This window comes from Rhinolophus hipposideros (genome assembly GCF_964194185.1).
Source record: "Rhinolophus hipposideros genome assembly, chromosome: 18".
In the NCBI taxonomy this organism is placed as follows: Eukaryota; Metazoa; Chordata; class Mammalia; order Chiroptera; family Rhinolophidae; genus Rhinolophus; species Rhinolophus hipposideros.
In genome coordinates this window covers 42,493,087-42,507,931 of record NC_138064.1, presented here as the reverse complement: position 1 = coordinate 42,507,931, position 14,845 = coordinate 42,493,087, and the positions used below count along the sequence as shown (strand labels likewise).

The window sequence follows — 14,845 nt, the reverse complement described above, 5'->3', positions numbered from 1 at the left end:
TAAAGTTATCATGCAGATATTCCAATAAGCTGTTAATTGATAATTGTGTTGCTCCCTTTGAATTATTTTTTTTTTTATTTTTTTTATTATCAGTGCACAAGATCCTCTCAGCCCTAAACCTCTACATCACAAGGAATTGTTTGCTGGTAAAAGAGCTGATTGGACTGGGAAGCCTGTTCTCAGGGAGATCTATTTCACATTCACTCCCCTAGCAGAAAATCACAATCATAGAGAATTTGGATTGAAATAAGACCTCTATGGGTCAGTCCAGTGCACTCTCCTCGACTAGGGTAGGATTGATTTCCAATGCTATTCCTTTGTTCATGAAAAACATAGATCTATCTATTTAAATAAAATGTTTTCCTCACTATGCAAGGAGTGTGACACTATGCAAATACTTGTGAGAGGACAAAATCAATTATATTGTTTGTTTTTGCAATATAAGGACAATATTGTGTTCAGAGATATTCCCATATAATCAGGAGTACCTATTTTGGAGAAAAATAGTTGTTTTCTGTTATTGAAACTCTGTAAAGCTGATTAGTTTGGACATGGACTAGCTGGTGTTAATTAGGCTGTGATCACAGGTTTGATCTGAATGTGGAGAAACTAACTCTTTCTTTATATGTGGGCTGATTAACTGGTCTCTGTTTAATGAAGTGAAATCATCTTGCATGATTGTGCTCTCCAGAAAGGCATGAAATGGAATAAAACGTGAATTCATCAAGGCAAAGTCAACTCCCCTATTGCAAAAACAAGTCACAGCATGTGTCCTACTGATCAGCTAAGTGATTCATGCTTTGGTGTTGTTAAAAACAAAGGTTATAGAGATACACCAGTTGGACTCAGAGTCTGGCCACACCATTGACTAGTTGTGCATGATCTTGAAAAGTTGCTAAGGCTCCTTGTGCTTCAGTTTTATCACATATAAAATAGAATTAACAAAACCACTCACTATATGGTTCTTGGGAGGATTAAATGAGATACACTAGGTATGCTGCTCAGCAAGGTACCTGGCACATGGTAAAACTAAATCTTCTAATGCATTTAATAACTAGGGAGAGCTATTTTCAATGACTTTAGTTCCTGTTTAAATTATTTGTGAAATAAGTCTTGAGAACTGTGGCTATATTTAGTTCTCTAGTGGGTAGTAGATATCTGTTTCTCCTCCATGATGATTAAAACTCTCAGACTAATGAGCCAATGGATATTGTTTACTCATCTTTAAATAGCATTCATCTGTTATAATGAACACAATTCTTAAGTGTAGACATTAAGTCCCCCAAAATAAGAAGTTTCTCCACTCATTAGACAATAGGTACAATGAGAAAGCCGGTCAATTTGAGGCATGAGTTTTTAGCAGTTCTCAATTTTGATTGTACTTTGGAATCACCTGGGGAACTCTAAAAAAATACTGGTGCCTGGGTTTCCCCCCAAAAGTTCTGATTTAATTGTTCTGTGTTGATACCTGGGTGGTGGAATTTGTTAAGGGGTCATAGCGACTGATTTTAATGTGCAGCCAAGGTTGAGAACTACCATGGATAGAGAACATCCAGCCCTTGGGTAAAGTCAGAATGTGATCCATCTCTAATTTCTCACAGTAAGCCTCTCCACTCCAGCTGCAGAGGTACTTCCTCAAAGGCAAAGGGCGGGAGGGAAACATCTCATTTAAAAATTACATTTTCATTACTGCTTCACAAACACCGAGATGTATTAATTGAAATTTTGAGGTAGGATAAGGTTAAACCACATCTTAATGATAAATTTATTAATCATTGGCTAAATATCAGTCATGAATTCACATAATCCTTGGCCTAATATAATTTAGGAAAGTTAGCTAAATTATTATAGAATTGTAGACTTATTCTGAAGGACTAACATGAGGTTGCTAATACACATATAGAAAAAGAGAGGCTCTATCCTCTCTTCTTTATGTTGTTCTTACCTGTGTTCATGTGGTATCATGGAATTCCAGGGCTGGCATTTGATGCCACTCTTAGTGACAGATACCGTTCCCTTGTAGCTACCTCCTTTACCAATGATGCAGTTTCTAATGTAGTCTATTGGAGGAAGCAAAAAAAAGAAAAAGAAAGGAAAACAAAAATGCTATAACTATGTATAATATATGCTGTATATATGAAAAAGAAAAAGAGAATTCCATTCAAATCTTTAAGTAATTAACTCTTGTAAATTATCTCAAATCATATTAAAATGTCTTGTCTAATGCTTCTATTAATAGTGTCAAAATAATACATTTCAGAATAATCCAAAACAGACAAAAAGAGACTATTGAAAAGTTTTAATTTTGTGAGCATATACCTGGATAACTGCAGAGATTAATCAAATACTTAAGGTAGATTAGGTCTCTACACTTCGTTGACCGGGCAAACTTAATTTGGCAGAATGATTTGCTCAAATATTCAGCCCATTATAAGAAAATATTAAAAACAAAAATTAAGTGATTTGTAAAATTACGTGATTTGTAATATTGAATTCAGAAGTTACTTGAAAATAATAAAAATAACTAATTTGTCTTCACCTCAGAAAAATCATGTGGGTTATGTATGCGTGTGTGTGTGTGTGAAAGACAGAGATAGTTATATTACGCTTATTTTTTTCCACATTTTTGTTAACATTTAAGCTGCTAAATCATAAAGCAATCAAATTGAAATAAGCTGTATATTCCTACCAAATAATAGTATTTGATAGGAACAATACTTTTGCTTATTTATAACCTATAAGAATATAAAACTCACTTTTGCTTATTTATAACCTATAAGCAATACTTTTGCTTATTTATAACCTATGGTCTTATGCTAGACTATAAATTATGTTTAGGATTTGTAGAATTATTGGAGGGTTAAAGATCATCTTATTTTCTACCATGAATTAATTTAAATTTAAAATCTACCTTATTAACAAGAAAATATCTGTGTAGATTGACAAAGATCAAAATTTAATAACACACTATGACTGAAGAAAACATTAAAATTGAAATAAATACTATTTGTACAAACTATCATAAATATAGCCCATGATTATTATTGTTGGAATGAGAGATTTATTTTGTTTAACTCATATTTATTTATCATTCTTCAATTATTTTATTGATATCATTATGCTTTTGACCAAAGTAAATACCTGTGAATGTAATATCAGGATACCAAAATAGACAAATTAACAAATAATGTGTTCTCAATTTTTCTTTTAAAGATTTTAAAGAATATAATTAGAAATAGATCCAACTAATAGATCCAACTAATTTTTTCACAATCTCCATATTTTTTAAAAATCATTAATCATGACTATAACTTATATTAGTTATCCAAAATTGTTAAAATTCAAAATACTATAGTAAGCTAAAAATATACTATATCTTAAAATAATAACTTCAGGTGGCACTTTCTAAAATGACATGGAGAATACCAGTTCTGGGAGAGTCTCCTAAAAATGAACAAAGAGGGAAGGGATAATCTAATTGTAAGAAGTTTGGGAAATGACCTTTAATCAAAAGGACAATACTGAATATGCTTGGGAAATACTTGCGTCATCTATCTTAATGGATGAATTGAATGCATAACAGATCCAGTACATACTAGAAAAATCAGGGAAAAAGCATTGTGGCAAGAAATTACATGTATGTTATACTTTATTTCACTATGAAATATTTAGGGAGAAGCCAGTTACCTTTGTTTTCATAGAGGTCAAACTCATGGCCAAATTCTTTTTTCACTCCACTTGACATGCTATTGAAAGGGAACCAGAGGCATCGTTTTCTTGTTTTATCAAAAACAAAGGCCCTAGGGGGAAAAAAAATCTGAATGAAAGAAGGGATACTACTATTTATACGGGTTTTAAAGAATGGGCACATAGTTTAACCAAAGAGGGCAATATAAACACATTTTTAAGCCAAAATGATAAATGCAAAAATCTCTGAACTGAGAATAGTAAAATACTTGATAAAATTTTCAACATATTAAATGTCACCATTTCTTACAATACAGGAAATGATGTTGGAATTCCGAACAGTTTTCCTTCCATAAAAATATGGTGTTAAAACTCCTTGCTGTGTTCATTCTAATTACAATGTCACCATGTACAAGTATCTTACTTATTAAGAGAAATAGACAGGTTTTCTAAGAATATGATTTTTTCCTTCGAGTCCATATATTTTTTGAGAACAAATAATCTTCTTGTAAACTTTAGATATTTCAAATTAGTCATTTATATCTTAGTATTTTGACAACTTTTAAGTACTTTTAAATGAGAAAAAGTAACTTTTATAAAACAAATATAAAAAGGCAATGTTTTAAAATATTTTATCTATCTTTTTTTGTATTTACTATATTTTATTTTATATCTAAAACTGCAAAAAATATATTCATAAACTTTGTACTTTGATTTACATATGGATATTTTGAAATGCCTATCTATAAAAACATCTAACATCTAAAATAATAAGTAAGAGCTAATCATAAAAGTATACTTTTGCAGCTGTATCAGAATAACTTGTAAGAGAGAATTGGCTAATAGACTTGAATTTGGTCTGGTAAACTGTAAGCTAATGCAATACATGTGGAATTCCCTATTTCCCTATTGTAGGGTGTGTGGGGAGGAGGGTGTTAAACGACTTTGAAGAAATAATAATTAGATAAAGAACACATATAAAAATAAAACTGACCAAACATTTAAAAAGAAAACTTAAAGTTACAGAATCAATAGCCTCACATTAACTTCACACTAAAACAAAAAATGTACCACACATATATAAACTACTTTGACCTGAGATCACCTTGCAGATGACTCACGAGTGCCATCAGGAACATTCCAGATTTCCCTCTATGACTACAAATGTAACTCCTTCTGAAAAGTGGGGGGCAGGGTTTCCAGTTTTCTGACTTCATTCACTCTTTTCTCTCCTTCCATTACAATGCCATATTCTTTCAAAAAAGCATTTCCTAATATATCATTTTACACCTCCATAAGGACTGGATCCAAACTGTCAAATTCCATGAGTTGCATCTTCTTTTAAGATTGACTTTAAGAGTCTTTCTCTTAGCCTTATTTTAATTATCATCTTTGTTTCAAGAATTTATTATATCTTGTTTTCTAAATCATGACAGGAGGGCAATTCCAATACTAGTTAGTCTTGGCTAGAAGAGGAAAGTCTATTTTCTTCTCTTGAGGTAATTAATGAATAGCAATTTTCGGAAGAGCTTAGAATCAGGCATTCTGGTCATCCTTCTGACACAGCAAAGAAGAATTTCAATCTCTAAAAAATCAATATTGTTGATTCTTTCTCAAGAGAAAACAGTGTTTGAAAATGTTTCACCCCATGCCCACTGAATCACAGATGTTTTCACACAGCTCTGTTGATATTTTCCAAACATTGTCCTCTGTTTGCCATTGTTTTCCAGTGATTCTAGTCCATGGCAAGTCTGCAAACAGATCTTTTAATTCATTAAGAACCTAATTTCAGACTATCACAGTATGCCCATTCAATTCTGAATAACTAATATATTTAGTGATTCCAAACACGTATGTTAATATGCACATATTGGGATAAATGGATGAGAAGGATGATACAATTTCTGGGCAGAAGAACTCTGGCTGTCCACAGTTGTTATTACATATGGTTTTCAGTACACGTTGCCATAAATTTGGAGACTAAGTTTAACTCAACCAGAATATGGTAGGAAAATATGAAACCTCATAGACATGAAATATGTAAAGATTTATTAATCAGGTCACATGTGTCTCTAATGCAGCAAACTCATTTTAGTTTCTTCTAAATAAAACAAAGGGAAAGGTTTTTTGTTTTGTTTTGTATTTTAATAGGCATAAGGCTGACTAACGTGAAGATAGAAAGGTTGCAATACTTGCCTTGGACTTGTGGATGCAGGCAGGAAAGTGTACGTTCAGATCCAAAGTTAAAAACCAACGAGATGTGGTTCTCCCATCCCCTCTGCCCAGCCCTTCCTACCCCAAAAGGGGAAAATACAATAAATCCAACTTCATCAGTTGCCAGAATAACATATCCATAAATCTACACAGCTGAGATGTTGATTGAGAGTAGTTTTCTCAAAATTATTTTTTAAAATCTCAAAGCTTTTCTAGGAAAAACAGGGAAAGAAACAGAATTATCTAACATAAGGATATACTTGCAAAGTCGATCCCCCATTGCCCTTGCCATGCAATATCTCTCTGAAAGTGGCAGTTTGGATATAAAAATATTTCCAGAGGAGCTGTGAATGAATAGAAAAGAGACAGTCTCTCCTCTCCCTAACTCAGCTGAAGACCTTTTCTGACAATGTCCTTTGTCCACAGGTCCGTGACACTCTAAGAAAGACAAGATCAATTTAGGACCACTTGCCATGACATTACTAAATCTGTGTTCACATTAAGTGTCGTGACCCAAGTGTAATAGAGTAGAATTTAAAACTCACAGGGTGTCATGCTCAATCCTGTAAAACATGGGATGAAATAGAAAATGAAAGGGTGGAAAGTGAGGGAAGTCAATGTTTATGAAGAACTAGGAAATGCATTTTATTCTGGCAGTTCAGAAGACTATTCAGATGAAATTGTCACCTTGATGGCCCAAAACTCCAAGTTTTATCTTCTGGGATCCCTGGCAAAGTAGTCAGGAATTCTTCCCTGCGAGGTTACACAGGGACTTTCAAAAGATAAGAAAACTCACTCTTTGAGTCTGCTCATGCCTCTGTGAATTATCCCCATCACTTTTCACCTAAAACTTCATCATCACTACTCCTAACCTTGTTTAAACAGCCTCTGCTGCTGACACCAATCCCTCTAGTTTTTAATCTAATTCTCTCAACACCTTTTATTTAAATCCCTAAAGACAATGACATATGTTGCAGTAAATTTTGGCTGTTGTCCAATTTATATTCTGAAAATTCCTTCACTCCCTTTGCAAGAAAAATAAAATAAAGACAATGTCTACTCTGAATAGTACATTTTCAATGTTAGAGGGATGAAAGTCAATCTAATTGAATTTTAGTTCCTAAAGTTCAACTATTTATAAGATGAGAAAACATCAATTTTATAACCAAAGCCATTGTGGATTCTAAAAGGTATCAGTTTATATGCACTCCCTTACTCATATTTCCACCAACTGAGAGCTAAGTCTTCTGTCGTAATGGGTTTAAAACTCAAGCCAAGCTTATAATTCTAAAGGCAAATTACATTGACTAGAAAAAAAAAAAAAAAGAAAGAAAAGAAAAGAAAAAAGAAAACCAGGATGGTAATAAATACATGTTATATTTGATAAATTATCCTAAAAACAAAATGAAGCAACTTACTTGCAAGTGAATGGAAGTCCTTTATTCCTAACACATCTATTGGCACATTGGTCTGCTGTGTTCATTTTTTTTGTTTTTATCTTCAGTAATGGGTCTTCTTTAAATAGAGTAGTCTTTGCTGACTTTTTGAATTCATGAAGTGTGTTTCTTCTTTTCTTCTGTCCTTCTATTAACAATAATTTAAAAAAGGGGGGGGGATAAGCTTTTAAGGCTCATGTAGAAAAAATGTCCTTAAGGATCATCTACAAGATAATGATTTTATCTGACAACGTATGAGAAGACCTCCAGGGGTTCGGGATGGAGTGAGGTAAGGAATGATACTCTTAGATAGTTAAGAACAAGAGAGAAATATTGTAATCAGTAAAGAAAAAATAACTTGTTATGTAGAGCCACTCATCTACATTCTTTTAAATGAAGGATGTTTTTAAAAATTAGGACAGAGTTCACTCTAAAGAAACAAATAACATGATATTCTCCAAACAGTATGCAAGCAAGTGCCAGGACATATCATATCAGGCTGTATAATTAAATTTGTCATTTCCTTCTATAATTGGTCCTTATATGAGTTATGGTATTAATTAGATAAGCCAATTTAGTGACAGGTGAGAAACTTCTCACTAAATATGGTGTAGTGAATAAATTCTTCTGACTTGCTCTTTAAAGTAATTCATACTATTCATATTTTAGCCCATCTCATTTTCTACATAAGTGTTTTCTGTGAGTTGAAGCACTATTTCTTAGTATCATTGAACTGTTTGTCTTCAAATCAAGCCAAATGCTGCAAATCACATGTATGTAAAACTTCATCCTTTAATGTAGCAATATCATTTTTCTTCATGAAATATTCTATGAGGCCCCTTGATAGCATGAAGCCTCCTATTAAAAACCTACAAACAAAACTGAAATATCCTAAAAGACTTACTCTTATGAATAACTTTAGGGTATCAAGAACTCTACACTCAATTTGCCTAAAGTTACCTGCTTTCTAATGACGATCATCATTTCCATAAAGGTCAAAATGTCTAAGAGGTTGCAGCTGTCGTATAATGACAGGCATGGTTGTGCACCTCTTCTGCCTGTCAATTCTTTTGAACACCCTTAAACAAAGTCAGTAGTAATCTGTTCATGTTTAAGATGCAGAAACCAAGACACCAGGAAAAATTGACCACTCAGAAGAGCTGATTCAAAACCCAGCTGTCTAGCTTGAGAACCCCCTTCTTAAACACTTATGATGACGTCTTTCTCTAAGAATTGCTAAGAAAGTACTTGGAAATATGGCTTTTACATATTTTCTGAAGATTTGGTTTAGAGATATCAGTATGGAATAAATGTATGTAGACAATAGAACTGGAAATGCACACCTAGTCTTATATATGTGATGAAATGTGTCAAGAATAGAGGGTGAAAATTTGTATTCAGAAAATGTGGAAATCTGGCTAGTGGAGTGAGGTACCAAGAATGGCATTAAATTTGCCAGCAACCACTGTCTCCAGCTGGTTGTTTAAATAGACAGATGCTACTCATTAATGTCTATCCTAAACTGAAGTCCACAATAAACAAGAGAAAACATGAAGTCCTCTAAATTTCTGGTTCTCTATAAAACTCCAGAACACAAGCAGCAAAAGACTGGTACTAATTTCTGTAATAATGCCTTCATCTTTAATTTTTCTTTGCCCTACAACATGGGATAGCTATGGTACACAGGTTAATTTAAAAGGCATTTTGACATAGAAATTCAATCAACCAAATAATCCTTCAACATGTTATGTATTGAGTGTGGACCAAATGCTTTGCACGACATTGGCAGACACATGATAATTCTGGCATTCTTATTAACTTTCCAAATGACTTTGTTTAATTACCTGAAATGCTAACATCCCAATTACTGAATCTAAAATATGCAAGTTATATTATATTTGAACTAAATGAGCTATTTAAATTATACTCATTAAGTAAATATTTGAAAATCAATTTGGATAAATAACATTATTAACATGCAATGATTTAGTTTTAGTTTTGAAATTTAATTTTTGGCATATGTGTGAAACTTATTCTCCCAGGCAAAAAAAGTGGTACAATTCTTTTCAAATTTTGGGTTCTCCCACAGGACCATGAGAGAGAAGAGTATGTTTCTCCATTAAGAGATTCTCCTTCTTTTGACCTTAGTGAACTATTTCTTAGGTGCTATGACATGTTTCACAGCATAATAATCATCTGATTTTCCTGTATAAATAGGAATATTTCTTAGAAACAAATAGGTGTAGACCCTCTATTTTTTTTAAAAAAACTGTCCACCAAAATGCAAGAATTGTATATATGTTTCTCAAATTCTGTTAACTAAAAATATAGAACTAAAATTGGCCTCATTTATAATGTATTTATTATGCATATCTAAGTGAGAGAGAAGAGTATAAAACTAAATTTAAAAAGTCTAAGACAAACATTAAATTCAGATATGTATTTTCCTAGAGCTCCTCATCAATTTTCTGTTTTTTTTCTTAACACCATGCAATATGAAAGCAAGCATTGAGGACTACCATAGAGAAAGAAGGTCTCTTTTGGATTGATTGTGTTTGGTTTTTTATCTCCTCAGTTGTCCTATTGAAACATGTTAATGTGTAGCTGTACCTCATAAAAACAATCTACTCTTGCTTGCTGATAAATTTTTCCATCATTACTTTCATCTAAAGATCAAAAAGCATTCTGAAAAGCAAATAAATCTATGATTTCCCTTTACTAGATAATAAATAGGAGTGAAAAGCTTGTCTGGGGCTACAGAGCTAATCAGAGGCAAATGGAACCAGATACCAGATTCCCTTTTCCCTATGTATTTCTAATGACTTAGAAACTTTCCTTTATAATTCAGTCATTTCTACTAGATCAGTAACTAATTAATCAAAAATGTGAAGTTCAAGCTAATTGTACATCATGTAATCCACATATTTATAAAATTAATTCCTTCTTCAATAAAAGAGAAATTCAAAACAGACATCATTCAAAAATGGCATCTGAAAATAAAATTCCTTTGCTGAAAATAATTTTAACTTTTTCTTTCATATGTGTTAACAATCGATGCTTGTTTTACTAAAAACAGTTAAAAGACAAGCTTAATTTGGAAAGAAACTGAAAAATATCTTTGGATCAGATTTTTTTCCCTACTATATTTTTATGCATGACTGTTAGTTGAAGTTTATAAACAAAATATTGAAATAAAATCAAAGGGTGAGAGATCACTCCAACTTGGTCATGTTTTCCTGTACTTTAAATTGCAACTCCTTTTTCCTCTTCTCTCAGTATGGGAAAACATTCTGGAAGCTATATTTCCTGAAGAGCCTGAAATCCCTATTTCAGAACTGAAATCATTAGGATCTTAGTGAAAACCTATAAACAGAGAGTAGGGTCAAATGTATCAAGGTGCTTGAAAAAAGACACATTTCTCCCTCTGGTCCCTGGGCCTCACACTCATTTCTCTCAGTACCTCATATATTTTCTTCTCTGTATGGACTAACCATTTACTTCAAAGGAAAATCATGCAAGGAAAGGATTTGCAGGGTGTAGAAAGAAGCAGGAATCTGGCTCCACATATTCTGAGAAACTTACCACATGATTAGTGATTAACAGCTTGACGTGGCAAAGTGTTAAGATGAAAGTACACAAATAATTAATGGAAGGGAATGGTTGTGACTGGAGATTTTAAATTTCTCAAAGACAAGAATCATAAAAACAAATCCATTTTGGAACTATGAATATATGAAAATTTAACTGTATGAAAATAGCTCCTTTTCATAGCTATTATCTAGGACTTGAATTTCACCATTATCTCTCCCTTTTTTAGAGAAGGTTAACAGTATCACAAGTAAAAATGTCAAGAAGAAAAGGATCATGTCAGATTTAAATCCAATGTTGGTACTACAGAAGCAGCATAATAATCTCCTCCAAAGAGATTTCCAAAACAAAGTGATGTTCACTGTGAGATTAGGAGGTGCCCTAGATATTTCCCTCCTTCTCTTTCATTTCACTTCCTTGTTCAGTATTTCATTGGTATAGAAGCCTCCTCCTGCTCTCTTCCTTCACTGTTTGTTTTTGTCTACCACTCTCCGTCCACATAGCCACCAAAACAACCACACTGAAGTATTTCTGTCAGATATCTTGTCAACTCAAAATCTTTTAGCAGCAGGCCATGATGTTCAGAATAGTTTAGCATGGTACTCATCGCTTTTGCATGCATGCTATCCTATCTTAGTTCTCTAATCACAGGTCATACTACTATCCCCTCAGGTCCTCAGTACACCAGCCCACATGGTTATCTGCCCTTTCTTATGCTTTCTCACGTCTACAGCTTTGGTCACAGTGTTCCCTTGGCTTAGGGACTACTGACTGTGTGACAACCCATCTTTTCTTATTCAACTTGGGTACCATAGACTTTCTAAACCTGGTTTGATCTTTTAACCTAGAAAGGGAATCTCAACCGCAGTAAAACAATATTTCTAAAACAGAGTTTTTCTTATATTTCCTAGCAAAATTGATTTTTAAAGGCAGTTTCAGTTGGTTTCACTGCTGTTGGCTTCAGTATAAATATTAAAAAACAAACAAATAACATATTTTATTCACATAGATTTGGGTAGGAATACCAGCTCATTCCCTTAACTGAGATAATAAAATAATTAAAATAGTTAACCTTGGTTTACTCATGTTAGAGTAGTCCAATAATGCCAATTTTATTAAAATTAAATAAGCTTTGTTTTAGAACTTGGTCCATAACAGCTGCCCAGTAATGTAGGTTTCTTTCTCATTTGTTCTTTATACCCCTCCCACCCACAGACTCCTGGACATTAGGTGCTCAATTAATGCTTCTTTTGTTACAGAGAATTGGATATTTGTTTCCACTGTAGGTAGAAGTTGATAGAGGATAATTTTATGTAGACCAACTTCTACAAGAATGGCTTGAGTTCACTATATTGAACATTCCTTAAGAAACTTTTCTATAAATTATTTCCATAATATATTCTACTGATAACTGGCTGTCAAGTCATTATAATATCCAGTTCTTTTCTAACATTGTGCTATTTTACAATACGTGCAAATATAGACTCACAGGATAAATCAAAAAGTATAACCAAAGCAAGCAACAACAACAAAAAAACTTCTAAATGTTCAATGTTAGATGATAGAAAAAAGAACAAACTTTCTGTATGTTCTAAGAGGGGCTATCCATGTTTTCCATTTTGAAGAACGTTACAAAAAAAAACAAACAAAAAAAAACAACTATCAAAATAGACTTGCCACCCAAACAAAGGCAGACCCTCTTTTGATGACAATTTTAGCATTATCCACTTCAGGAATTATTCACAGCATATCTGTAATTCCCAGTTGGCCTCCCTTGCCTGCCAGCATACTCTTGGGCTGCATTTTCCCTATACTCAGGAAACGCAGTCATTTCAACATTAGCCAAAGTGAAATATAATTACGAATGTATATCTCCTGCCAAAACTTCGTGATGCATGCCAAAAACAAATAGACATTGTCTATGGTTGATCTACTGTTTGGGTTTTCCACACTGTGTTCCCCTTGCATTAGCACAGATATTTCAGGTAACATACTCTACTTCAGAGCAACATCATTTTAATCTTTAGCAATGAAAACCCTCAAAATATTAACCATGTTTTCAATTTATGCTCAAACTCCCCTAAACCAGCAATGTCTTATAAGAGTCTAAATGACACATCTCACGCATGATGCCCTGCTTGATTCAAGTAACTTCTTTTTCACCTTTTCAGAAATCTTACCTAAATGGTTTCAAACTGACCCTCCCAGACAGTGTTGTTTTCCAAAAGGGCCACTTTGCAAAATAGAAGAAAGCCAGATGGACTGAATTTCTTGACATTTAGCAAATTATTTATGCTTTCAACCCTTGTATTACATCAGAAACTAGATCAGAGGTCTGATGAATTTCACATTTAACTTATCTCAAAAGATAAGCCAATTCTCTGTTTTAGATTATACAATGGCCATGTCTACCATCTGGGCATTTGTTTCATGCTTTTATTCCCCTGTGCCCACCCATGATGCTCACCACCTTGTCCCGTTGGCATCCCAGCCACTGCAATGATAATACAACCAAATGCAGATGTTTCCTCCTGCCCTTATAACAACAGAAACCTTCCCAAAGCAGCAAATGAAATCTCTCAACTTTCCGGCAGTACGAACTCCCAAGCAACTCCTTCCCAACCTGTAAATTCAGGGGAGAACATGGGAAATGGAAAGGAGAAATTCTGCAGCTTTTATCAAAGTCACACAGTTTTTGCCTTCCTTGCACTACAGTTGCAAAAGGGCAGGCAGGCATCCATACCCAGAAAGAATGAGATCTCAGAAGAGAGGCTTTCTCTTTCATTTTTATAACATGCATGTACTCAGAGTTCAATCTGCCTTCTCCAAATGAAAACCTGGATAAAACCATTAATTTGGCTCTAAAAGGTGACTGAGTGATGTGGGGTAGTGGATTGTCATGGAAAATTATCCTCTGGAAAAATATGAGTCCCTGCTGTACTGACCACCACTCTCTTCCCGTTCAGAGGAGACCTTCTGTTCAGCTTTAAACTTGTCCAAACCAGCCAAGTTCCAGCCCCAGTTAGCACTTCACTCCTATCCCACAGTCCTCAACTATTAAGCTAATTGAGAGGGGGCTGGCTCAGTAGGGGGAGAGGTGGGCGAGACATACTAAAGGGATGTTAATTATCATGTTAAATGCTTTGCAAATAGAAATAGAATATGAAAAGAAAGGACAATGAGTGGTTAAAAAAAACCACCACCAACAAAAAAACCCAGACTAAATACAGAGCTGAGAAAGGATGCTGGGAATAGGCTAAAGGGAGAGAGAGTAAAGGGAAAAGGAAAGGTTAGCAAGAGAGAGTTAAAATAATAATAATAATAATGATGATGAAGAGAAAACGAACCTGCATAGGGGATGGCGATGGGAAGCAGAAGGAGATGTAGGAGGACATGCTGCAGCAGCAGGGCTGGCAGAAGTTTGGTCACCCACATGATGCTGGACACGCTGTCGGATCCCACTGGAGGAGATGCCTGGAGGAAAGAATCCTGTTCCGACTCAATGCCTAAAAGAGCCAGGCGGCTCTGAGCTGCTTTTTATTGCGATGAGCTAAGTTTGTTGTGTGATTAACTGGAAAGATCTAGGTCTGAACTCCCTCTTACGGTAAGAAACTGTTTAACAACAGCCCTTTACTCTCTTCCACCCCCCCCCCCCTTTTCCTCACTACCCCTCCAACTTCACCAAACAGATCCCAGCTCCCCGCCCCCCCTCCACCCCCCAACTCTGCTTAGGAAAGAAACTTACAAAGAAAAGGTCACCTGGCCTGTGGCCAGCTTCAATTTGGAAGTTCGAGCTCCAGATCCCAGTGGCTCCTATCCGAGTAGGGAAGGGAGGAGCAAGGCTCAGCCCAATAGCTAAATCCAGGCACAGGCAGAGGACCAATTCGCTAAATTTAAACAGAAAAATACATGTGTTTACA

General features: G+C 34.4%; 1 protein-coding gene across 2 annotated transcripts in view; it reads right to left on the bottom strand.

Annotated features, from left to right (window-relative positions):
- HGF (hepatocyte growth factor) overlaps window positions 1-14,574 on the bottom strand; it is a 68,250-nt gene extending 53,676 nt beyond the window's left edge. For both annotated transcript variants that reach the window (XM_081079258.1, XM_081079259.1), the window contains exons 1-4: window positions 14,273-14,574; window positions 7,320-7,485; window positions 3,688-3,800; window positions 1,946-2,060 (exon numbers count right to left, since the gene is read on the bottom strand). In XM_081079258.1, coding sequence (XP_080935384.1) covers window positions 1,946-2,060; window positions 3,688-3,800; window positions 7,320-7,485; window positions 14,273-14,360 — 482 coding nt within the window. In that variant the 5' untranslated portion in view covers window positions 14,361-14,574. The remainder of the gene's footprint in view (window positions 1-1,945; window positions 2,061-3,687; window positions 3,801-7,319; window positions 7,486-14,272) is intronic.
- Between the last annotated feature and the right edge of the window lie 271 nt (window positions 14,575-14,845).